At 44.3% G+C, this 24810-nt stretch overlaps 1 protein-coding gene across 1 annotated transcript in view; it reads left to right on the top strand.

Annotated features, from left to right (window-relative positions):
• The window catches only part of LOC122789781 (afadin- and alpha-actinin-binding protein-like), a 43394-nt gene that overhangs the window by 11181 nt on the left and 7403 nt on the right, over positions 1–24810 (top strand). The window contains exons 2-4 of the mRNA XM_044057222.1: positions 98–252; positions 13074–13292; positions 14127–14237. Of these exons, the coding sequence (XP_043913157.1) occupies positions 98–252; positions 13074–13292; positions 14127–14237 (485 nt within the window). The remainder of the gene's footprint in view (positions 1–97; positions 253–13073; positions 13293–14126; positions 14238–24810) is intronic.

Genomic DNA, 24810 nt, shown 5'->3' with positions numbered 1-24810 from the left:
AGACTGATGGGGGCACAGCAGTTTCGCCTTGTATTGTATAGCCAAGTTTTGAGTTGGTGAATTCTGTAATAACTAATGTTTTTATTCCCCTCCTCAGATGCAAAGAACTTCTTATCAAGGTACATTTCCAGGTCTTGCTCTGAGACTTGCTCTGAGCTGCATTCTCCAGTGCAAAATGAAGGTCGTAGTTTTAATCGGAGTGTCTTCTGTAATGGCAACAACATCCAGCAGTGTTATTCGTACATCAGTAGGGTGCGTATAAATTAGTTTTGGGTACTTGCGTTTTGCTGATATCAGTGGTGACCTAAGAAGTTTTTATTACTTGTGGGTTGAGTAGAATCGCACAATATACAAGTGGAAGTATGAGACAGTCAAACCCAAGTCTACAGAGAGCATCTGTTGAGCAGATTGCAGCCATTTCCATATGCAATATGTTGTCATAGTTGAGAGTAGCGGGTCTGACTGACTACTTTGTCTGTGCATAAATGGTGAATTAAACCACCTCAACTGGGCACGAGTGTTTTATACCTTGGGCAGATGTGATCTGCCTTACATGTACAGGTACTTAGCAGAATGCCCTTTTTAGCAGTGGTATGTTTTTACTGCCATAAGCATTGAAGGGAGTATTAGTGCATCCATCCTAGATCTCTCAAGATCAAGATTAAGTAAGGCATTTTGGTGGGAACCATTTCCTGTGACCTTTAGTTACATGATGCCTTGTAAAAGACTAGCACTGGGGGGGGGGGGGGTTGTGTACTGGTGGGGAGGTGAAGGGGAGACCTGGGACCTGGCGTACATAATGACTATTGAGTTGGTGAAACACTAGCTTTCTTGGTGCTATCCTGATAAGACAATATATATGTGAATTGCCCCCCCCACCCCACCTTGTCCTTGACTGTTGGCTCACAGATGCTAGAGTTTAAAGCAACACTGTCCTTCTCTATAACTTGACTTGAGATTAACCTTGTGTTTTTTAATGTCATTGTATCACATTCCTATTAATGCTGTGTTTATAATTTCTGATTCTGGGAATTTATTCACAAAGTGAAGTCTTAACCATTGTTTATCTTGTATATTATGTATTTTTTGTGCATGTTTTAATTTGCTATTGTCCTGTATCATGGTTGATCGAGGTTTGTTGGGTTACCTTCCTACCTACATTACACAACTTGGCTATGGCCTTAGGACTGCTTGGAAGCTGCTGAATTTTAAGATGTTCTTCATCTCACATTGCTGCAGTCCTTACACTTGGGTAGTCCGCTGTCCTCGGTCGGCCCGAATATCAAAGTATAAGGCTGACGTCGGTCAAGGCGCATTTGACTGACATCAGGACGTCAGGGTACAAATGCGCATGACCGACGTCATATCCTCAGTCTTTTTTGCCGCATGGTCCGATGCAGAAGCAGCATTGCAAGTGCCGGTTGGCGTTCTGAAATTTTTCGATTTCGGAGTTTCGGACCGAGTCAAAGTTGGCTAAGTACCCCGTTGGGGAATATTTTAGTTTTTTCTTGCCTCAGTGGTTTACCGGATGTCAGAAAAAGTGAATAATTGTATTTCTTGTGGGAAACAGATACCGCATAGAGACTATCATACTTTGTGTATTCCTTGTTTAGGGCCTGAGCACGACGTTGTTGGGTGTCGCTCTTGTGCTAGATTCAATAAGTGCACTATAAAGAGAAGGTTAGATTGTGCCAGGTTAGTCTTCGGGAAGCGGTGCAATTATAAAATGCCGTCGGATGCTCCGACGCCCGCTTCTTCGAAGAAGCGCAATGACAAAGCAGTTAAGCCTAGGCTAGAAGAACCGTCGGTACCGGACGCCGGTTCTTTAGAGGTGTCGGTGGAGCCGGTGGTTCCACCAGAGGTTTCTTTGGGATCCCAGGGAGAGACTTTGTTATTGCAGGATGTGGCCTCTCAGGAGGCAGGTCAGGCTGATGGGGCTTCTCAGGTTACTATACTCCCCTCCCTTCCTAGGGTGGCTAGGCCCTCTCCTTCTGTTTCCAAGGCTTCTCCCAGAGGCAGGCCAGGTTTAGCTTCAGTTGGTGTCACCCCTAGTTCTTCAGGAACTGTGCCCAAGAAGCATATGCTTAAAATGGCAGAAGATTTGATTACTTTGATTAGGGTTCTTTGCCCCTCCTGATAAGAGACCTAGGGTGGAGCCTGAGCTAGGAGTTTTGAGCAGGCTTCGGATGTTTCAGAGTCTTCGGCTGAAGACTTGCAGGAGTATTCTCCTTATTCTGATTCTGATGTGGATGATTCTACTCCTCCTGCTTCTCCTCCTGAGGATTTTTCTTTTTCAGAAACTCTTCATTCCATGAGGGAGCATTTTAAGTGGGAAGGTCAGGACTTCTCTGATTCCAGGAAAAGGCTTAGGGAATTTTTGTTTTTACCCCAGCATAGGCCTTTGGCTATACCTCCTGTTTTGGATGTGGTGGAAGATGTTTTTACGGAGGCTTCTCTTAATCCTGATTCTTTGCCTCCTGCTCCTGTTAAACCGGATAGGTATTACAGGGTGCCTAAAGCTCATAAGTATCTTTTTAAGAGTCCTAGGGCAGACCCAGAAACTGTTAGTCAGGGGCCTAAAGGTGTTAAGGCTTCTGTTGTCAAGAATCCGGTTCCTACAGATAGAGGCCAGGGCCTTGGACAGATGGGGAAAGAAAGTTTATACTTCTTCCACTCTAGCTATGAGGGCTTTGAATTGCCAGTTTCACATGTTGAAATACCAAAACTATCTCCTTTCACAATTGAAGTCTAAGGTTGATGCTCTGGCAGAAGGTATTGATTGTAAAGAGTTACAAGATTTAGTACATGTTTCTGAACAGGTGGGTAAGCATTCTTTGCAATGTGGTTTTGATGCTGTACAGGCCTCGTCTAGGGTGGCTGCCACTGGTCAGTTCTTCGCAGGCACGCCTGGCTGAGGGATCAGAATTTATCTGACCATGTTAAAACAAGGATTTTAGATGCTCCTTTGCAATCTGATGTGTTTGGTTCTCCTGTTGAGGCAGTTTTAAAGAAAATGGAAGACAAGGCTAAGTCTATGCAGACTGTTAAAGATTTTTTGCAGGTTCAGCCTCCAAAGTTTAGTAGAAATTGGCCTACTAAGGGGTGGACGATCCTTCTTATGACTCCCAGTCTAGGGTAGATCTAGACGTGGTAGGGGCAGAGCTCAGGGCTCTTTCAGGCCTAGAACAGGAGTTCTCCTGCACAGTCTTCGGTGAGGGCAGGGGTCAGTCCTTTCAGAACAGACCCAATGACCTACCTTTTCAGCTGCCAGAGCCTTCTCGTCTGGCAGCACCTTTGGGAGGAAGGTTGGCACTTTTCAAAGAAAATTGGAGTTTAATTACCCAAGACAGATGGGTATTGGATATCATACACCACGGTTACAGGTTTTACTTCTATACCTTGCCTCCTTTCAAAGGCATGCCAGACGTTCCTCCTCGACAAAGAATAGAGGCTCACAAGCAAATTTCTCTGTTACTCCAAATAGGGGCCATACCAGCCGGTCCCTATGCCAGAAGTGGGCCTAGGATTTTACTCTCGCCTGTTCCTAGTACCAAAGAAAGGGAACACGTGGAGACCAATTTTGGACTTATCTATCCTCAACACTTATCTGGACATTCCCAAGTTCAAAATGTTGACGTTACAGCAGCTTTTACCTCTGCTGGGCAAAGATCATTGGATGGTAACTTTGGATCTCAAGGAGGCTTATCTTCATGTTCCTATCAGACTGAGTTGCAGGAAGTATCTGCGCTGAGCTGGGACTTCTCATTATCAGTTCTCTGCATTGCCCTTTGGCTTATCTACTGCGCCCAGAGTGTTCACAAAAGTTCTGGCTCCAGTGATAGCTTTCCTCAGGTTAAAAGGAATACAGATCTATCCTTATTTGGACGATTGCCTGATTCTGGCTCAAGGGAGGGACGAGCTTCTTCATCATTTGGATTATGTGATAGCAGTGCTAAGATGCCTGGGGTATTCTGTGAACGAAATAAAGTCCAGTCTAGTACCCTCTCAGGACATGTGCTTTCTGGGTGTGAGACTGTATACAGCATCCCAGATGGCCTTTTTGACCCCGGACAAACAAAAGAATCTTTCCCTTTACTTTCATCAGTTGTCTCATCAGTCCAGGCTGACTGCAAGGACAGTCCTTCAAGCCTTGGGGTTCATGGCATCTTGTATTCTGGTGCTTCCCAATGCCAAACTGCATATGAGGAATCTACAATGGTATCTCAGAAATGTATGGACACAGCACTGCCAGGATTTGGACATTGTCATTCAAATAATACCTTGCATTCAAAAGGAATTGTTGTGGTGGGCTCAGGAATGTCACCTAAACAAGGGACTCTCTGTGACCCGGCCAGAGGCGAGTCATATTCTAACGACAGATGCCTCAGACAAAGCTTGGGGAGCTCATCTGAATGGAAAGTGGATACAAGACAAGTGGCCTGCCAGACTACAACATCTACATATCAACTTGAAAGAGATGTTAGCAGTCCAGTTTGCATTAATAGCTTTCAAGGATTTACTTCTTCCAGGGCAGGTGTTGATTCTAACAGACAACACAACTGTCATGTGGTACATCAACAAGCAAGGCGGAACACATTCTTATCCTCTATGCAGGCAAGCAATGATTTTGTGGGAGACTGCTCTCAGTTTACAGCTAAATCTTCAGGCAAGGTTTCTGCCGAGCACAGAACTCCTTAGCAGATGTGTTGAGCAGACAAATTATGGATCCCCACGAGTGGAAATTGGATCCTCATGTATTTCAGAAATTGACAGTGTCATGGGGAACTCCAGACATAGATCAGTTCGCTTCTCCACTAAACCACCAGCTGCCAAAGTTTTGCACAAAAAGGTTTCATCCCACGGCTTGGAAAGTGGATGCTCTTTCTTTCAATTGGAGCAATCTTCATGTGTATGCCTTTCCGCCTCTGCCTCTCCTCCCAAAGGTACTACTAAAGGCCAGACAAGACAAGCCAAGGATGATTTTGATATCTCCAGATTGGCCTCGACAGCATTGGTACCCATTACTGAGAAGCCTGGTACGGAAGCCTCCATGGCCTTTGCCTTCGATTCCACACCTGTTGTCTCAGGAGGACAGTCATTTGCTCAATGTCAAGCTTCACTCTCTGCACCTAACAGCCTGGCATATTCTGTTTTGAACCATAGTGGGCCTCCACTTCCACAGCAAGTTTTGAATGTTATTTTGGAAGCTAGAAGGCCTAGTACAAGGAAAGTGTACGCAGATAAATGGAAGAGATTTTTATTTTGGAGTGCAGCAAAGGATTTTGATGTTTCTGAGCCTAATTTAAGTGTGGCTCTTCAATATCTTACTGAGTTACTGGACAAAGGTTTGTCCTCTTCTATTAAGATTCATGCTGCAGCAATTTCGGCGCACTATGATTGTGACCCACCATTGTTTTCTCATCCTTTGTTCAAGCAATTTCTTAGAGGGGCAAAGAATATAAGACCCCCACGAAGAGCTCCTACTCCTGCTTGGGATCTCAATTTTGTGTTGGAGAAACTCACTCTACAACCTTTTGAGCCTGCAGCTACTACTGAATTAAAGTTTTTATCATGGAAGACTGCTTTTTTGTTGGCTATTACCTCTGCAAGAAGGGTTTCTGAGTTGCAGGCCCTTATGGCGGTTGAGCCTTTCTTAATTTTCCATAAGGATAGGGTATCTTTACGTACTAATCCTTCCTTTATGCCTAAAGTGGTTTCTAGTGTGGCTTTAAACCAAACTATTCATTTGCCTACTTTTTATGCAAATCCCCAAAATAAAGGGGAAAAGATTTTGCACACTTTAGATGTACACAGGCAGTTGCGATATTATTTGGACAGAACTAAAGGGTTCAGGCAGTCTCAGCAGTTATTTGTTTCTTTTGCTTTGAGTTCTCAGGGCAAGCCTGTGTCAAAACAAACTATTTCTAAGTGGATTGGGTTTTGCATTGCTTTCTGTTATTCCCATCATGGCAAGGAGATTCCAGCTGGGATTAGGCCTCATTCCACTAGGGCTACTGCCACTTCGACAGCTTTTTTGAGGGGGGTGGCAACTAAGGATATTTTGGAGGCAGCTACTTGGAGTTCAGTGCATACTTTCTCTAGGCATTATCACCTACCACTTTACTCTAAATCCAGGGCTGGTTTTGCCACAGCTCCTGCTTCCTTATAGTTTGGCCATCCTCCCTTACCTCTGCTTTGGGATTCTACCCAAGTGTAAGGACTGCAGCAATGTGAGATGAAGAACATAGTACAGTTTTGTACCTAACATAAATGTAGATGTTCGAAGATCCACATTGCTGCAGTCCAATTTACCCTCCCTCCTTCCCCTCTGTAGTTAGAGGCGGTTGTGTGGGTTGGGTTGTCAATATGATGTATATTGTATATATTGTACATATTTTTAGTGCTAGGATGGTTGGTTGTTTGTTTGCTGTCTTTTGGTTTTGACCTTTATTTTTAGGGTCTTCTGACATCTGGGGCAAGAAAAGACTGAGGATATGACGTCGGTCATGCGCATTTGTACCCTGACGTCCTGATGTCAGTCAAATGCGCCTTGACCGACGTCAGCCTTATACTTTGATATTCGGGCCGACCGAGGACAGCGGACTACCCAAGTGTAAGGACTGCAGCAATGTGGATCTTCGAACATCTACATTTATGTTAGGTACAAAACTGTACTTTTCCCCACCTCTGGTTCCAGAAAGCAGTCTTCAACCATATTCTGTCCTGCTTACTAATTCCAGACTCGTATGCATCTGCCTCAAGGAATTACCATCTTGGTATGGCCATTCATAATGGAACTGCCTCTTCTGATTGGCTGCATTATTACCCAGAACCAACTGACTTAACATTTTATAAAATGGATAATCATTGGGAAGCTATAAAAATCCCCACAGAATGTCACTGCATTTGGTTTTACACCCAGTCTTATCTGTATTTTATTTTTTATTTTATGATGTTAAGTTGTCTATCTCGCCTTCATTCTTGCTGGATGGGTTCGGAGCCGACCTCGCCCGACTGCCACTCTAAAAGCTCGAGAGTTGGTTCCACCGGCTCGAGGCTCCCCTTATATCCCACAATGCTAGGCGAGAGTTACCTCAGATCTCGTTTGCCGCTACAGCTTCGAGGTTGGTTGCTTCTACCGGTTCCTGGTGAGTGTTAGCTTTTCTTCAAAAGTTACTTTTTTTTCCCTTTAACTTTAATTCTTCCTAAATTAGTGTAGAACATAGATCCTTATCCCTAATCCTAATTTTCCTGCTTTTCTTACTAAAAGAACCGTTGGTTCTTCCCTTGGGCCTTTGGCCTTCCCTTCCCTAGGGAGTGTTTGTGTAGTTTACTTTAATTTTTTGTACTTAATTATTAGTATTTTTACTAATTTTTACTGACAGGGTATAACTGTGTGTTTGGGTGTGTGTTAGTGTACACCTGTCAGTTAGGGAAATGTCAAAAGAAGCAAAGGTCTCTGGATTCAAGAAGTGTGATGCGTGCTGTCAGAAAATGTCTCTGACAGACGCTCACACTTCTTGTGTCTATTGTCTGGGGCCTTTGCACCTGCAGGACTCCTGTGCTGTGTGCCATGGCTTCAGCCCCAGGGTCCTGCAGGAGAGAAAAAACAAGTTGATCCTGAGAGGCTTGTTGAAGCCAGAGGATTCCCTGTCAGTTTCAACAGGGAAGCCCTCTAAGGCATCGAGGTCTTCGGCCGGCTTCTGGGCCGAGACCTCAGGTTGTTCAACCTTTGCCTTTATCGGCTCCGCTGGAGCCGATAAGACTCAGTCCACAGTTTCTGTGGCTTCCTCGGCTCCGACCGGAGCCGAGGTTATCGAGGTACCCGTGTCGGCAACGACAAGATCTTCGGAGCCGACAACCAGAAAGAGGTCTAGGTCACCTTCTCTTGGCTCCGTTCATTCGGCTCCAGGATCTCCCCTGCTGTCTGAACGGAGCCAAAGGTCTCATTCCTCTAGGTCATCGAGGCTTTCCGATCATGACCTTCAGAGGGTGGTGAGTCGACTACTTAAGTCCGAGGCACTAGCCCAGATGCTTCAGAGCCCGACTCATCAGTCGGTGCCTGCCCCGGTCCATCAACTCTTTCCTCCTTCGACTCTCTTGAGTTCGGAGCCGGGTCGTGTCGGAACCGAGACTGTGGTCACCGAGCCGAGACAATTGTCTTCGGCCCGCTTTCTTCCTTGGAGGAATCTCGGCGCCGACCTCCCTCGTCGGCTCCGAGGGGTGAGTGGCATCGGACCCTTGTCCGACCCCCTCTCCTCTCGGTGCTCGGCGCTGGTGAGTTCGGCTCCGACATCGACCTCGAGCCATCACTGTCGGTGCCGAGGGGGTCCTTAGCTCCTCGGAGCGGGACCTCTGGCTCTGCCTGACAGGGGTGCATTCGAGGTCATGCGGAGTGTGTTAGAGCCTGGCTCTACTCCACAGTCGGCTCCGTCAGCCCCTCCTTCTATGCTGCCTCAGGGTAAGTCGACTCATTCCCTCATCCCGGACCGCAGAGAGCCAGCTCCTCAGGAGCCCCCTTTGGTGATTTCATCCTCTTCCGAGGCCTCTCCTGATTTGGCAGAAGAGCCTCCTCGGAAGAGGAAGTGCAAGAGGAAGCACATTGACTCACCTGAGTCTATCACGTCGGACACAGATCTGGATGATTCTGAGGGTTCCCCCCGTTCCCCTTCTGAAGATGTCTCATTTGCAGACATTCTGGAGATCCTGAAACAGAGGGGAAATTGGCCAGCCCTCAACCCTTCGGAGGACGAATCTGTGTATCTTGAGGCGTTTGGCTCTCGTCCTTCCACCTCCTGGGTGTCCCCCTTCGACCCCCTCATGCAGGTGGTTGCTAAGAAGGCATGGACTGCTCCTGATTCAGTGGACCCCACTCCCAGGAGACCCTCCAAATTCATCACAGCTCCATCAGACCAGCAATTTTTATCAAAAGGAGTTTCTGTGGATGCTATGGTGGTAGCTGCTGCCACAAAGAAGGAACTGGCTGATCCTTCAGTGCCTGTCCATCCACCTAACAAGGAATCTAGGTCCATGGATAGGTACGGGAAGCGGATGTTCTCCTCAGCGACATTTACCATGCGTTCGCTGAATTACCTGTGCCATTTCACTCGCCTTCAAAGGGACTTGATCAAGGAAGCGAGTGAAATGTTAAGGACCCTACAGCTGCGGGTTTCAAGAGAAAATGAACACGCAGCTGGCTACCCTTAATTCCATATCCAACTCCTCCATGCGCCTCTCTTATGCGGCAGATGGAGCGAGCAGAGCCGCAGGGACAGGGGTAGCCTTGTAGGCACGCCTGGATGCGGCTATGCAACTTTATGGAACCTTTCAAGACGCTCTTTCACGAACTCCCCTTTGATGGATCATCTCTTTGGTCCTCAAGTGAAAGAAACCCTGACTAGGTGCGAGACTGATGGCAAGACCCTTTCTGCCGACGGAGTCCGTTTTTCTACTCCTTCTAGGCCTTACCCCAAAGGCCAGAAGGGTGGGAAGATGTGGTTCCGTAAACAATCTCAAGGGACTTCGCCTGACGACAGAGTCGCTTTCCTACCAAAGGCAGAGGTGGGAATAACAATGGTAGACGCCGCCTAGGGGCAGGGGGGGTCCGCAGAACCAGGGCAATCGGGAAGCTTTTCCTGACAAGCCCTTTCAGCATCCCTGAGGTGTTGCCCGACTGCCCATCTTCGGAGGCAGTCGGGGGAAGATTGTCACTGTACCCAGAAGCCTGGCTAACCCTGACTCAAGACAAATGGGTACAGTCCATCATTTCTGAAGGCTATTCTATCCCCTTTCTTCGTTTTCCAAATCAGTCAAAAAAATCCCTTCCAGATGTTCCACCCGCTCAAAGGGATATAGCAGCTTTGGAAATTTCAAAACTGCTTACAAAAAGAGCAATTCAGTTAGTGCCAGCAGACCAACAAGGATCCGGAATCTACTCAAGGTTCTTTTTAGTTCCAAAGAAAACAGGGAACTGGATCTCAGTGTCTTGAACAAATCAGTCAAGAAAACAAGATTTCGGATGGTCACACTGCAATCCATTCTTCCCTTTTGGGCAAAGGAAACTGGATGTGCTCTATAGACCTTCGGATGCACTATCACATAAAATGAACAGACGCCCAGAAGATTCTTCCGCTTCAGGCTGGGAACCAGTCATTTTCAGTTCAGAGCCCTGCCCTTTGGTCTCACCACTGCCCCCGGTGTTTACCAAATGCATGGCAGTGGTAGCTTCTCACCTGAGACGACAAGGATTCCAGGTGTTTCCATATTTGGACGACTGGCTTCTCACAGCTCCCACCAAGCATCTCCTTTGATGGCCAGAGATTATACTTTTCGCTTGTCAAAAACTGGGTATTTCAATAAATTGCGAAAAGTCTGTTTTGTCGCCTTGTCGCACTATTACCTACATAGGCAAATTTAGATACTATAAACATGTCTGCAATGCTAACGAACCAAAGGATAGCAGACATTCACAAATTGGTGTCACGTCGCAACAACATCAGAGCCAAAGCCAGGTTAGTACTAAAGGTGTTGGGAATCATGGCAGCGCCATACCTCTCCTCCCATTGGCCAGATACCACATGCGGATCCTTCAGTGGATGCTTTTTCTCAATGGTCATACCAGGAACTTCCAATGTCTCACACCATTATGATCACGCAAGCGTGCAAAAGCATCTCATGTGGTGGATGTCTTCCCCAGCTCCTGTCGGAAGACCATTTGTTCCACCTCCTCCGGTTGCTACTCTGACAACGGATGCCTCCCTGATCGGGTGGGGGCATTATCAGGGCAGGACAGTCCAGGGCACATGGCAACCAAACGAATGCCACTTGCACATAAATGTTCTGAGATGAGAGCAGTGCTTTTAGCGTTGCAAGCCCTTCAAGACTCTCTTCCCTGGGAACGATTGCAATCCAGACAGACAATATGTCTGTAGTGTGGTACATCAACAAACAAGGCGGAACCAGGTCATACCCCTGTGTCGAGAAGCACTCAGACTGTGGCAATGGGCGATTTCTTCTCAGCGCTTTTCTGATAGCAACGCACATCCCCGGAAGTCCAATCACATTGCGGACAAGTTGAGCAGAGCTATACTCATGCCTCACGAGTGGTCTCTGAAAGACTCTGTAGTGAGAGAGATATTTCTCAAGTGGGGTCAGCCTTGCTGCCATCTTTATGCTACTCCCCAAAACAGCAAGTGCAGAGAATACTTCACTCTATTCCCTTTACCAGGCCAACCCAGCAGGGACGCTCTAGTCCAAGTTTGGCCCCGGGACTTCTGTATGCATTTCCTCCTTTCCCTCTGATCTCTCAAGTAATACAGAAAGCTATCGCTCAGAAGGCCTCATTGATCCTCATTGCTCCTTACTGGCCTCGACAAGTGTGGCTCCCCTTTCTACATCGCTTCTCTTGAGCGACCGTGGAGTCTGGACCTAGTTCCAGATCTTTTGATCCACCAATCGGGTCAGTTTCATCGCCCTCCCTCTCTGAACCTCACTGCTTGGTTCCTCCAGTTCCAACCGTAGCCAGGCTTCCTCAATTATCTCACTCGGTTAGAGATATATTGATAGCTTCCCATAAATCTTCCACTGAAAGATTTATTTGAGTAAGTGGAAACGCTTCTCATACTGGGCACAAGGAAAGGACATAGATCCTTTCACCGCTTCCATCCAACTAGTCCTTGATTTTCTAGCTGAACTCTTCCATGCAGGTTCATCTCCATCTACTCTTAAGGTTCAATTGGCAGCTATTTCTAATTTTCATGTGGGCATTTCTGAATCTGCCCTTATGTCCCACAAACTTTGCAAAGCCTTTTTGAAAGGAGTTTTTCTTCTCAGACCTCCTATAAGAAATCCTCCTTCTCCTTGGGACCTAAATTTAGTTCTTGCTTCTTTGATTCTTTCCCCTTTCGAACCTGCAGCTTCATGTTCCTTAAAATTATTATCATGGAAAACTCTCTTTCTGGTGGCTATCACATCAGCTAGAAGAATTTCAGAACTTCAAGCACTCAGTTGTCGTTCTCCTTATCTCTTGTTCCATAAGGACAGAGTTTCCTTACGAACTAACCCGTCCTTTTTGCCTAAGGTGGTTTCAACATCAAATCTAAACCAATGCATTGACCTCCCTGTCTTTTTCCCGGAGTATTCAAATAAGTCTGAACAAAAATTACACTGCCTGGATGTTCGTCAATTAAGGTACTACTTGGACAGGACGAAACAATTCAGAAAATCTGATCAGCTGTTTGTCTCCTATGCGGAAAGCAGAAAGGGACTTCCAGTTTCAAAGGTATCATTATCCAGATGGCTAACATCTCTGATTACCCTTGTTTATGAGATTAGACACCAAAAACTGCCTAATAAACCTAAAGCCCATTCCACCAGAGCTTTGGCTACTTCTCTAGCCTTCCAAGACAGACTGCCTATTGACACCATTTGTGCAGCGGCTACTTGGGCTACTCCTCACACTTTTATTTCCCATTATAAGTTGGATTTAGCTTCTAGGCATAGAGCTAATTTTGGTTCCACTGTTCTCAGGAGTCTGTTCCGTTAGGCCACCCGGGACAAGGTGCTAGGACGGTCCCATCCAGCAAGAATGAAGGCGAGATAGACAACTTAACATATAGAAGTTATGTTCTTACCATAACGCTCCATGTTAGTTGTCTTCTTCTCGCCTTCTTCTTGGCCCCACCCTCCTTCCCCCTGGCCTGGACAGACCTAGAGGAGTTGTGATCGTGACCTCTCTTTCTACCACCTCTTTCTTAGTCATATGCTATTATGCATATTTCTTGTTTCAGGATGTAGGTCACCCCTTTTCTTCCTGCTGTTAGAGGTGGATTCTGTTTACAGTTATACTGTTATTGATATAAGCTGGGTTAGCTTACAAACGAGATCTGAGGTAACTCTCGCCTAGCATTGTGGGATATAAGGGGAGCCTCGAGCCGGTGGAACCAACTCTCGAGCTTTTAGAGTGGCCGAGTCGGAGCCGAGGTCGGCTCCGAACCCATCCAGCAAGAAGAAGGCGAGAAGACAACTAACATGGAACGTTATGGTAAGAACATAACTTCTATTTTTTGTTTTAGGAATTGAAAGCTTTGGGTCTTCTGGCCCCTGATGAAGAGGACTTCAGGGAGGATTCCATGAACGAGCCCTGCTCTGAATTGATTACGCTTGCAAACTGTTGTCATAGCTTGTTGAGTGCTTACCGGGAAAGCAGTGCTAAAGCACAGCAACTTGAAACTGAGCAGTTGAAAAGTCATAGTGAGCAGGACTTCCTGAAACGGAGCCAGGAAAAACTGAAGGTCAGTGAAGTAGGGCCTTTCTAGTTAGTGTAGGAGGAGTAAGTTCAAAGTTACTTCACTCCCTTGTGCCATTTACATGGTAGGTAATGATAATTGGAAATCTTTAGGATATTGACACTGGTGATTGGTACCAGAAGTTGTAGTCGTTTAGTTCTGGTCTTAACTTTTTTTCCCAAAAATTCTTGTGCCATTTACATGGTAGGTAATGATCATTGGAAATCCTTTAGGATATTGACACTGGTGTTTGTTTCCAGAAGTTGTAGTCATTTAGTTCTGGTCTTAACTTTTTTTTCCCAAAAATTCTGAGTTTTAGGCATCCAAACATATACTGTGTAGATATTCAGAGGTGTCTTCAAGATTTAATGGAATGTTTTTTTTTCCTTGTATTTTAGTGTCCTCTCTTAATTTGCAGGTTTGGGAGCAAAAGTAGTAAAGCTGTTGGGAAAAAGTTCTGTTAGTAAAGAGTGTCTGGCACTTTGGGTCAGCCCTCCGACAGCCCAGGCAGTGCTATACATTTATTGGCAGTTGAAGGTTTGACTGTGCTGTGACCTTTAATGTAGACTATAAACTGTACACAGGTGGCATGATGTCTTCTCATTGATTGTCAGTCTGTCAAACTGCAGGGTGATAAGACATCTACTTTACGGGTTTTGGTTCATTCAGCAATATTGGCCATTTAATAGTACTTGATAACGAAATTACTAAAATTTGTGTGTAATGAGAAGTTTGTGCAATGGGACACCACCCCTTTAATAATTGTGACCCTTACAAATGGTATTGGGACAAATATAATTTGCATGGGTCATTGATCAGGGTACCATTTATTCTATCCAGGAACAGATCAAAGTGCTTGATGGTGAAATTGCATCTCAGCAGATAAAAGAACGCCAGCTGCTGGTGAAAAACAAGAACATGCAGGTTTTACTGAAAACTGAGAAAGATGAGGTAAGTGTGTTGGTTTTCATTTTCCAAAGGTTCACATCCTTATTCAGGAGATGTCCAAAAAACTGCTTTTTGGTAGGTTACGCAAACATGGTGTCTGCCTCTGGGGTGTGTAATACTTACAAACTGCTTTTTGGTAGGTTACGCAAACATGGTGTCTTCCACTGGGGTGTGTAATACTTACACACATACACATATGGGCAATTCTCTTCTCGTTGAGAGAGGGGTGTACAGTGGTGGTCTCAGTCAAAAATCCACACATTGTTTTGGGGGGAACGGAGGCTGAGAGACTTGGTATGACTAGCATGAGGTAGCCTTCTGATTCGGTGGTGAAGAGGAGCTAACGAGAATTAGATGGAATCTGTGTAGAAAACTGGGGGAAGTAGAAAGTGGGAAGGGGAAGATTTCGAAGGTTGTATTAATGTATGTGTGTGGTTTGCTAGCTGACATGCAGTTCCATTTAACATTGTGTGGACTACACCTGGCATCTGCTTACAATTTGGACTTTCTGCTGTTGGGATGTGGTTCACATGAACTTTGCATCTGGACACCCAAAATGTAACAAACTCTGAAGGAAGGTAAACTGTCACTTAAAACCTTTGGCCTGTAGAAGAGTGACCGTGTTTTGCACTTAACTTGCTCAAGTGTATGTGTGTGTTAGCTACAGCACACAGTCAGTTTCTGTCCCACCCCCAAAAAAGACCACTACATATTGCATCAGTCTAATTATGCACGACCACTAGATGCTGAAAGCAGCCTGGGAAACGAGTCCAACGTAGACATCGGTATCCTTCTTAAACTGTCTAAACCTTTAAATACTCTGGTGCAGTAGCTATTTATTCTGGTCAGAGTGTCCTCACACAAGATCAGTTTTTGCTGTCAGAAAACTCTAGTCGCACAGAAGAGCAGGTTTCTGCTGATTGTGTGCTGCGTTTTACATTTCAAATGTAAAGTTGTCAACTCATTTAATTTAGAGTTGAAACCTAGATACCCAAACCAGATACTCGTGGTATACCAACATGTTCAGATACTTGTGGTATACCAGCATGTTTATCAATTGCTGATGGTTCTGCAAGATTTGTCTCCAGAAAGGAGATCTTCACTTAATGTACTGGATATTTTGAAGGTTTAGTCAGACTTTTTTTTTTTTTTTTTTTAAGGTCACCTGCCCAGATAACCTAACATGCTGTAGAGACTGACTTCAGCCTTGATTAGACAAAGTCAAAGCATACAATAAATACAAACGTGTAACCATAAAGGCTACGTAAATGGTTTCTTCCCTGCCAAAATGCAAGAGTTCTGCAAGACCATGTAACCTAAAGCATGCTAATAACGTACACTAGCAGACTTGAGACCTATACAGACGGAGCAAGTTTTCTTGCATCTTCGTAAATCGATAATTTCAGTGCCATTACAAAAATGACATTTTAAAATTGTACTGTATAGCATTGTACACTTTTTTTTTGTACTTTTTTCATTAAATATTTTTATAAGGTACAATTAAGGATTACACTTGCTGAAGTTTTGTGTCTGAGCTTTTCTCCCTGGGCCTCTGCCCATTTGGGCAAACTTGGTAAACCAATGCCAATAAACAAGTTGCCTAGTCGTCTCCATCTCTAATCTGATCTGCTAATCTAACCTGCTCTTATCTACCCCCACCCGTAGATCCTGCCCACTTAAGTTTACTGTTACATCAAGTAATGGTACTATTACCTCTCCAGATCCCACTACAAAACTACTTTGGGTACTAATAGATAACAACCTTACCTTTGTTTCCCATATAAGCAGTACTATAAAAACAATCAACAAGAAACTAGGTTCCCTCTACAGGATCAAACCCTTTCTAACCCCACTAGCCGGGTCCACTATTGCCCATACCCACTTAATCTCTATCCTACTATATGCCTCCCTTATATATATATATATATATATATATATATATATATATATATATATATATATATATATACTAAACTATGTAAAAGCAACTTGAACAAGCTGGCCATCTCCTACAATAACATTGCCAAATTTGCAACTGGGTCTTCCTACAGAACCTATCATTGTCACAATCTTAAACGGCTAGGATGGTTAGAGCTGCTAAATCTTAACGGGTAACCAACTAACTTGCCCACAAGATCCTGTATCAACCTACTAACACACCAATACTGACCTCTTATTACCCCCTATAGCAACCTAAAGACCTTGCGCTCATCTAATAAACAACTTGTGCAAATATGTAAAACTAACAATTTGGCTGGTGAATCTCTGTTCTCTAATACTACTGGCAAAACCTGGAACTCCCTCCCCAGTGATCTAACCTCCCTTACCTCAAGCACCCTATTTAAAAGCAAACTGAAACCATACCTTAAAGCACAATGGTTATGCCCCTGTGCTAACCCTGACTACCTCACTTGCCAGGGGGTATTACTCATCTTAGCATGTGCTAGATACTTTTCTGTTACCTAAAAAGAGTATGCGTCTGTACAGTTACTTATGATTTCATTGCTATGATTAACTATACCGGATATGAACTCAATTTGTGAGTAAAATTCCAATGTAATGTAAAAAACTAATGTACCTCAATTTTTTTTTGTAAAATCTCTTACTGTAAAAAAATATTGTAAATGTGGAGCTTTTCTCCCCGGGCCTCTACTGAAAATGGACATGTATCCAGTTAGACTATCCCGGTCAACAAATGTAAAATAACTCTATAAATATCCATATTCTAATACTTAACAGGTTTCTTCCTTCATTCTCATGTACCTTTATTTCAAACTTCTGATCACTATTTCTATTAAATAGAATTCCATGTCTGACTGCTCCTAATACATACTGTTGTATTTTGTCATCAAAAATTTGATGTATTTTTATATTAAACATTGTACAATGTAACTAAAGTTTCTGTTTACATTTCTTTAGGTATGTAATTTGGTGTAGCTGCAGCTTCTCCCTGGGCCTCCGCTGAAAATGGGTGGTACTGACCCAGCTGAACCTCTTGGTAAAAACGAGGTCTGTAACAATTGGATCCAGAACATTGGATCCAGAACATGTGCTAAACAGTTTTTAAATGCCAAATAACCTCTCTTCTGTAATGGATCATGTGTACCTTGGTCATTTTTGAAATTCATGGGCCCCACACTTGCGTTACTTTACTTATAAATGTTTGTTCTTTTGGATTCATAAGACCACTAGCAGTGCTGTCAAATAATGTCTGTACCCATCAGTTACAGCCACATTACTGTAGCCATTTTATATGACAATTGGACACTTCAGATTTACAGTCCAGTGTCATATGTCTGTACCCATCAGTTACAGCCACATGACTGTAAATCTGAAGTGTCCAATTGTCATATAAAATGGCTACAGTAAAGTATCCAAAATTTCTTTAAACAAGTGCACACTTAAAATGAAAAATCCTAATCTGGAAGGTAAACGCTGACAGCAACTGATGTAAAAAAAAAAAAAAAAAATCTTTTATTGCAAAATGGAACCAGAAGTAAGTGCTTTTGCGGTCAAATAAACTGCTTCATCAGACAGTTACAATTTAGTTACAATAAAAAAAACAGAGCATTCTTTATATACCTACTCCCCAACAGCCAATTAATCAATAAAATTCCCTCCAAAAACACAAAATCCAATTGGTAAAAAGCACGTTAAAGCAACAGCTACTTACATACAGCATAAAAATCCACACAGATATATGGCACATACGTAGTTTAACCGTTTCTTCATCCTTAAAGCTGATTTAAATATGGACTAAATCATTCAAGCCCCATGTATCTATGTGCCCCAAGTCTCAGGATACACTCTAGTTCAATATTTTCAGTATTGTGACTAATAGGTCCCAGTCTGCCATTGTCATGTATAACAGATAAAACTTGAAATAAGTGTGTTCCCTTCCTAACTGTAGTGTGCACTTTGCAAGTGCACTAAATAATTCACCTCTCCTAGTGCAGTAATCACGGTCCCGAATCCTGTCTCTTAATCTCCTATTAGTCTTGCCAACGTAAAAATTAAAACATTTGACAGTGTGCAACATAAACCAAATTAGCCATGTTGCAGATAGCTGAAGGACGTAACTCCCAAAGTTTTCCAGTGACAGGATGCTTAAAAAAATCTTGACGTCCACAAATGAACAATATCTACATTTCAGTGTCCCTCCCAAAGGTGTAGATGCTGTTCGTGCAAGCTTAGGATAACGCAGCATTTGTCTCAGATTTTTCCTATTCTTAGACAAACTTGGGGGAAGGGCCTACTACCTTGTTTCTTAATCCACTAACACTGACCAATTCTGTTTTTCACCAAATCAATATCTTGTGTAAAAGAAAGAACTAAAGGAAGATGAGATGGCCTCTGGGATGAACAATTGTTCATGAGATTGAATGTTCAGAATAATAAGGTCTCCCCCTTCCAGGACGTTCTCTACGAACTTTCATAAATGCTTGATCAACCTCAACTGAGTAACCCCTGTGTATAAAGGCATCTTTAAGGTAGTCCAACTTGCATGAAAAACTCACTTCACCTGACAGGCGAGACATCCTCATGCCCTGTCCTCCGACAACATTAGAAAAAACATGATGTGGATGCAGACTCTATGTAAGAAGGCAGGTGTATAACTATCTTTTCTGTGCACCTTTAGTTCTTGTAGTATTCTCCATAGAAACCATTACATCTAAAAAAAAAAAAATTAACACACTCTGTGGACATATTAAGAGTAAATCGCAAGAAGGGACTACTATTCAATTTATGGTAGAATGAAGTCAAATCATGTTCATTGCCCTTCCAACAAATAAAAATGTCATCGACAAATTGGCGATAAAAAGCTACCTGCCCATCTTTCACATTCATAACATTCTGCTGTTCCCACTCTAACATACTAAATTTGCATATGAATTGGCACAGCTGGTGCCCATGGCGACACCAGCGGTTTGCCAATAGTAATTATCTGCAAATAACGCATTATGTTCTAGAACTAGTTCTGAAAGCATGCAAATAAAATCAGTGTGCTGTGGGCTATAATGGTCATGTCTAAGCAGAACAGTCTTCACCATCCTAATACCTTCATCATTGGGAATACATGTGAAGAGTGAGACTGCATCCATTGTAGCAAGTAGCTCAAAAGGAAACTCGGATGCCTTACTGACAACTATATAAATCCTGCAAAAACTGTTGTATCTTTTAAAACAAAAGGATACAAATTCAAAACCTTCCTCAATTGAGTGTCAAGGTATATAGACAGAGGTTCGGTCAACCACCCCCCTCTGGCAACAATGGGTCTCAATGGGGGGGGGGTGTTGGATGTTTATGTACCTTCGGAAGACCATGTAGTTGTGGTACCAGTGGATGTCCTTCAAGGATGCATCTGCAGTCATAACATATGGATTGTCCTGCCTCAGGCAGCCCTTCGGTCGGCCGGATTCCAAAGTCTGGGTCTGGCCTCGGCTGATGTCGCACTTTCCCCGACGTCAGAGCGTCTGGGGTATAAAAGCATCAGCCGATGCCATTTTCCTCCGTCTTTCTTGCCGCGCGGTGCCCGAAGCAGAAGCAGTTCTCAAGTGCCGGTCGGTCAGCTCCTGTGATTCAGCTACCGAAGACTTCGAAAAAGCTAAGTACCCCGTTGGGGACTCTTTCTTGCCTCAGCCGATGTCAGATAAAGTAAATAATTGTTTTAACTTGTGGGAAACTAATACCTCATAAGGATTTCCACTCTTACTGCCTCCCTTGCTTAGGCCCAGACCACGACGTCTCGGCCTGTTCAGCCTGTGCTTCCTTCAACCGACTAACTCTTAGACGTCGGTCGGAGTTTGCAAAGGAATTCTTTGGGGCTAATTTTGCATATAAGATGCCGTCGGAGACTCCGACATCGCATTTGGTGAAAAAACGGAAGGACAAGGACCAACACTCGCGGCCCGCAGTTTCGTCTGAAACCACGGTTAGGCCTACCGCGAGTGTCTCTGTTTCGGCCGAAACAGAGTCCTCGGTACTTCCTTTAACCGAATCCACTCAACCGACCACCGCGGCCCTGGAGGCCCCGGCTGAGTCGGCTACTGAGCTACCTACTGAAACCAGCGTCCAGGAAATGTCCGACACCATTCCTTTGGACAAGTCTACTCCTGCACGTGGTACAGCTAGACCCCCTGCATCCATGTCCATTAAGGCTTTTTCCAGGGCTAAAGCTGCTAAACTTGCTAAAACTTTGCCTCCCAAGACTACCTCTGAGACCTTCTTCTAGTTCTCAGATCCTCAGCCTTGCAGAGGATCTTATTTCTTTAATTAGAGGTTCTCAGCCTCACCCGGACAGGGGCTCCCAACCACCACCAGACAAAAGGCCCAGGACTGAGCCCTCTGACCAACACTCTTCAGATGAGTCTACGGATGGATCTGTATTGTCAGATCACCAGGAGGAGGCTTATTCGGCCTACGAGGATTCTGATACTGAAGAATCTATCCCTTCGGCCTCCCCTCCTGAAGAGTTTTCCTTTGGTGAGACACTGCGCTCTGAGAGAACATTTTCAATGGCAGGGTCAGGAATTTTCTGTTTCTAGAAAGAGATTAAGGACCTTTTTACATTTACCTCAGCATAGGCCCTTGGCTATACCTCCGGTTTTGAATGTTATTGATGATGTGTACAATGATGTTAGTACAGCCCCTGATTCTCTCCCTCCGGCTCCTGCCAAACCTGATGGATACTACAGGGTCCCGGATTCTCATCTACATCTATACAAGGCCCATTCTGCAGACCCAGATACTATTTCTCAGGGCCCAAAAGGGGTTGCAGCTGCCACTGCCAAAAATCCTCTACCTTCTGAAAGGGAGTCTAGAGCTTTAGAGAGATGGGGCAAGAAGGTATATACTTCTGCTTCTCTTTCCTTGAGGGCATTAAATTGTCAATTTCATATGATACAGTACCAAGAGTATTTGTTAGATGAATTGCATAAGAAGCTTTCCTCTTCTGAACCCCTTGACCGTAAATCCCTTCAGGATCTGGTACATAACTCACAGCAGGTTAGTAATCATTTTTTGCAGTGTGGTTATGATGCACTGGAAGCTTCATGTAGGTCAGCTATGACTGGGGCAGTTATTCGTAGGCATGCCTGGTTGAAGGAACAATCTTTACCAGACCATGTTAAAGCTAAACTCCTGGATGCTCCAATGGAAAAACAAAAATTATTTGGTTCCTCGGCTCGGGAGGTCTTGAAGTTTGAAGAAAAGGCAAAATCTGTGCAAACAGTTAAGGACTTTCTGCAAGTACAACCACCGAGATTCAGCAGAAACTGGCCTACTAAGAATTGGTCTTTTCCAGACTCGGACAGATCCCAGAGGGGTAGGAACAGGCGTCCGAGAGGTAGGGGGCAAGCTAGAGGCTCTTACAGAGGCCGTCAGTGGCAGCCTACCAACCAGAGAGGTAGTGCAGGAACAGCAACAACAACTACTACACCTGGACAGACTCAATGACTTTCCTTTGATTCCACCGACCAGGGCTCAATTGGAAGCACCATTGGGCGGAAAGCTTTCTTTATTCTCAAAAAACTGGCATTACATTACAAGGGACACATGGACACTGCAAATAATAGACAGAGGATACAGGTTCCACTTCCACACTTTGCCAAAAAGAAACGGAATGCCAAACCTGCCACCAAATCAGAGGGCAGAGGCTTTAAAGCAGATCAACAACTTAATTCAAATGAAAGCCATAGAAAAGGTACCTCTTTCAGAACAAGGTCAAGGATTTTACTCCAGATTATTCCTTGTTCCAAGAAAAGAAAATCAATGGAGGCCTATTCTCGACCTGTCCGCACTGAATACTTACCTCATTGTGCCAAAATTCAAGATGCTGACCCTACAGCAACTTCTTCCCATGCTGGGCAAGGAGTCTTGGCTGGTGACTCTAGATCTCAAGGAGGCATACCTGCATGTCCCTATTCGGCAAAGTTGCAGAAGACACCTCAGATTTCTTGCAGAATCAGAGCATTATCAATTCTCAGCATCGCTCTTTGGCTTATCTACTGTGCCCAGAGTATTCACGAAATGCCTGGCATCAGTAATTGCACACTGCAGACTTCAGGGGATTCAAATCTACCCATATCTGGACGACTGCCTTATACAAGCGGACAACAAGAAAAATTTGATAAAGGACTTGGACTATGCCATCCACCTATTACAGGCCTTGGGATACACAACCAACATCCAAAAATCAAGACTTGTTCCATCCCAAAGGATAACCTTTTTGGGTGCAGATCTAGATACAACCACCCAAATGGCCTTTCTCACAGAAGAAAAACAAAAACAACTTCCAGATTACTTCATGAATCTGACGAGACAAACTCTGCTAACTGCAAGGAAAATCCTGCAGGCCCTGGGTTACATGGCATCCTGCATAATTCTGATTCCACAAGCCAGGTTGCATATGAGAAAATTACAATGGTACCTCAGGAGTGTATGGTCTCAACACAGTCACAGTTTGGAAACTTTGATACCAATCATTCCTTGCCTTCAAAAGGAATCCCTGTGGTGGGCTCAAGCCTGCCAGTCCAACAGAGGGTTGCCCTTCAACAAACCAAAAACAAACCACCACGGACGCTTCACAAACCACCACGGACGCTTCAGACCGAGGATGGGGAGCACACATGGAGGGCAAATGTATCCAAGGCCTATGGTCTCAAGGACAGTTGCGCATGCACATAAACCAAAAGGAAATGCTGGCAGTGATGCACGCAATCGAGGCCTTCAAACCTTTCCCCCACCAAGACCACCTGTTAATAAGGACAGACAACACCACAGTCATGTGGTACATAAACAAGCAAGGAGGCACGCATTCCTACCCTCTATGCAGGCTGGCCATGAATCTATGGAAACTATGCTTGAAACTCAATATCCAACTACAGTCCCAGTTCGTGCCAGGGAAAGAAAATGTACTGGCAGACAGCTTAAGCAGAACTACCATGGATGCACACGAATGGATGCTGCACCCAGACATCTTTCTACTCCTAACACAAGCATGGGGAAAGCCGGAGATCGATCTGTTCGCCTTGCCCCACAATCAACTGAAAACATTCTGCTCAAGGGCATACCACCCACAAGCTTGGAGGGTGGACTTTCTCTCTTTCAGCTGGGGAAAGCTCTAAAGGTCTATGCCTTCCCACCTCTCCCATTAATGTCCAAGGTTTTGCTGAAGATCAGGGCAGAACAGCCAAGAGTGATTCTGATAGCTCCAGACTGGCCAAGGCAGCACTGGTACCCACTATTGAGGAGCATGTCACAGACTAAACCATGGCCTCTCCCCCTATGGCCACTTCTGACACAGAACAATTTCAAGATCATGCATCCCAACTTGAAAACATTGCAGCTAACTGCCTGGAAAATTCCATAAACCCCCCTCAAAATAACTTGTCACCGAGAGTAAAGGACATTATTATGGAAGCTCGCCGACCTTCCACAAGGAAGACATACTCAGCAAAATAGAAAAGATTTCTTATTTGGAACACAACTAAAGGCATAGATGTGACAGTGGCAAGCATGACAAATATTCTGGAATACTTAGCAGAATTGTTCCACAATGGCCTGTTCTATTCTTCCATTAAGATTCATGCCTCAGCAATTTCAGCAGAATACAATGTTGATCCACCTATCTTCTCGCATCCTCTCCTCAGGCAATTTCTGAGAGGAATCAAAAACATCAATCCTCCAAGGAAACCCTTTTTACCTACGTGGGATCTCAACTTTGTGCTGGAGAAACTAACACTTCCTCCCTTGCAGCATCGGCGGATCTACAGTTTCTGTCTTGGAAAACTGCATTCCTTCTGGCCATAACTTCAGCAAGAAGAGTATCTGAGTTACAAGCTTTAATGGCAGTACAGCCATTTCTTATCTTCCATCAGGACAGAGTTTCATTGAGAACCAATCCTACTTTTATGCCAAAGGTGGTATCTAGGGTATCCTTGAACCAAGCTATTCATTTGCCTACATTCTTCCCAAATCCACAAAATAAAGGGGAAAAACTTCTACACTCTCTGGATATACACAGACAACTACGCTACTACTTGGACAGAACTAAAAGTTACAGAAAGACTGACCAACTCCTTGTAGCATATGCTGCTGGAGTACAAGGAAAAGCAATTTCCAAACAGACAATTTCAAAGTGTATAGGAAATTGCATTCGATTTTGTTACTCCTTTCATGGAAAGACTGTTCCTGCAAACATTAGGCCTCATTCCACCAGGGCCACAGCCACCACTACAGCCTTCCTAAGAGGGGTGGCTACCAAGGACATTTTAGAAGCTGCTACATGGAGCTCAGTGCATACATTTGCCAAACATTACAGTTTACCTTTATACTCCAGATCCAGAACAGGTTTTGCTACAGCAGTCCTGCAGGGTATCTTAACTACACCATCCTTTTCATAGTACCTCCTCCCCCAGATTGGCTATGGTATTCTACCCATATGTTATGACTGCAGATGCATCCTTGAAGGACATAGTACAGTTTTGTACCTACCATAAATGTAGATGTCCGATAGGTATGCATCTGCAGTCAGGTTTACCCTCCCTCCTTCCCCTCTGTGGTATATATATATATA

This window comes from Protopterus annectens, chromosome 15.part0 (genome assembly GCF_019279795.1).
Source record: "Protopterus annectens isolate FY-2018-M chromosome 15.part0, PAN1.0, whole genome shotgun sequence".
In the NCBI taxonomy this organism is placed as follows: domain Eukaryota; kingdom Metazoa; phylum Chordata; order Ceratodontiformes; family Protopteridae; genus Protopterus; species Protopterus annectens.
This window is presented reverse-complemented; position numbering and strand designations above follow the sequence as displayed.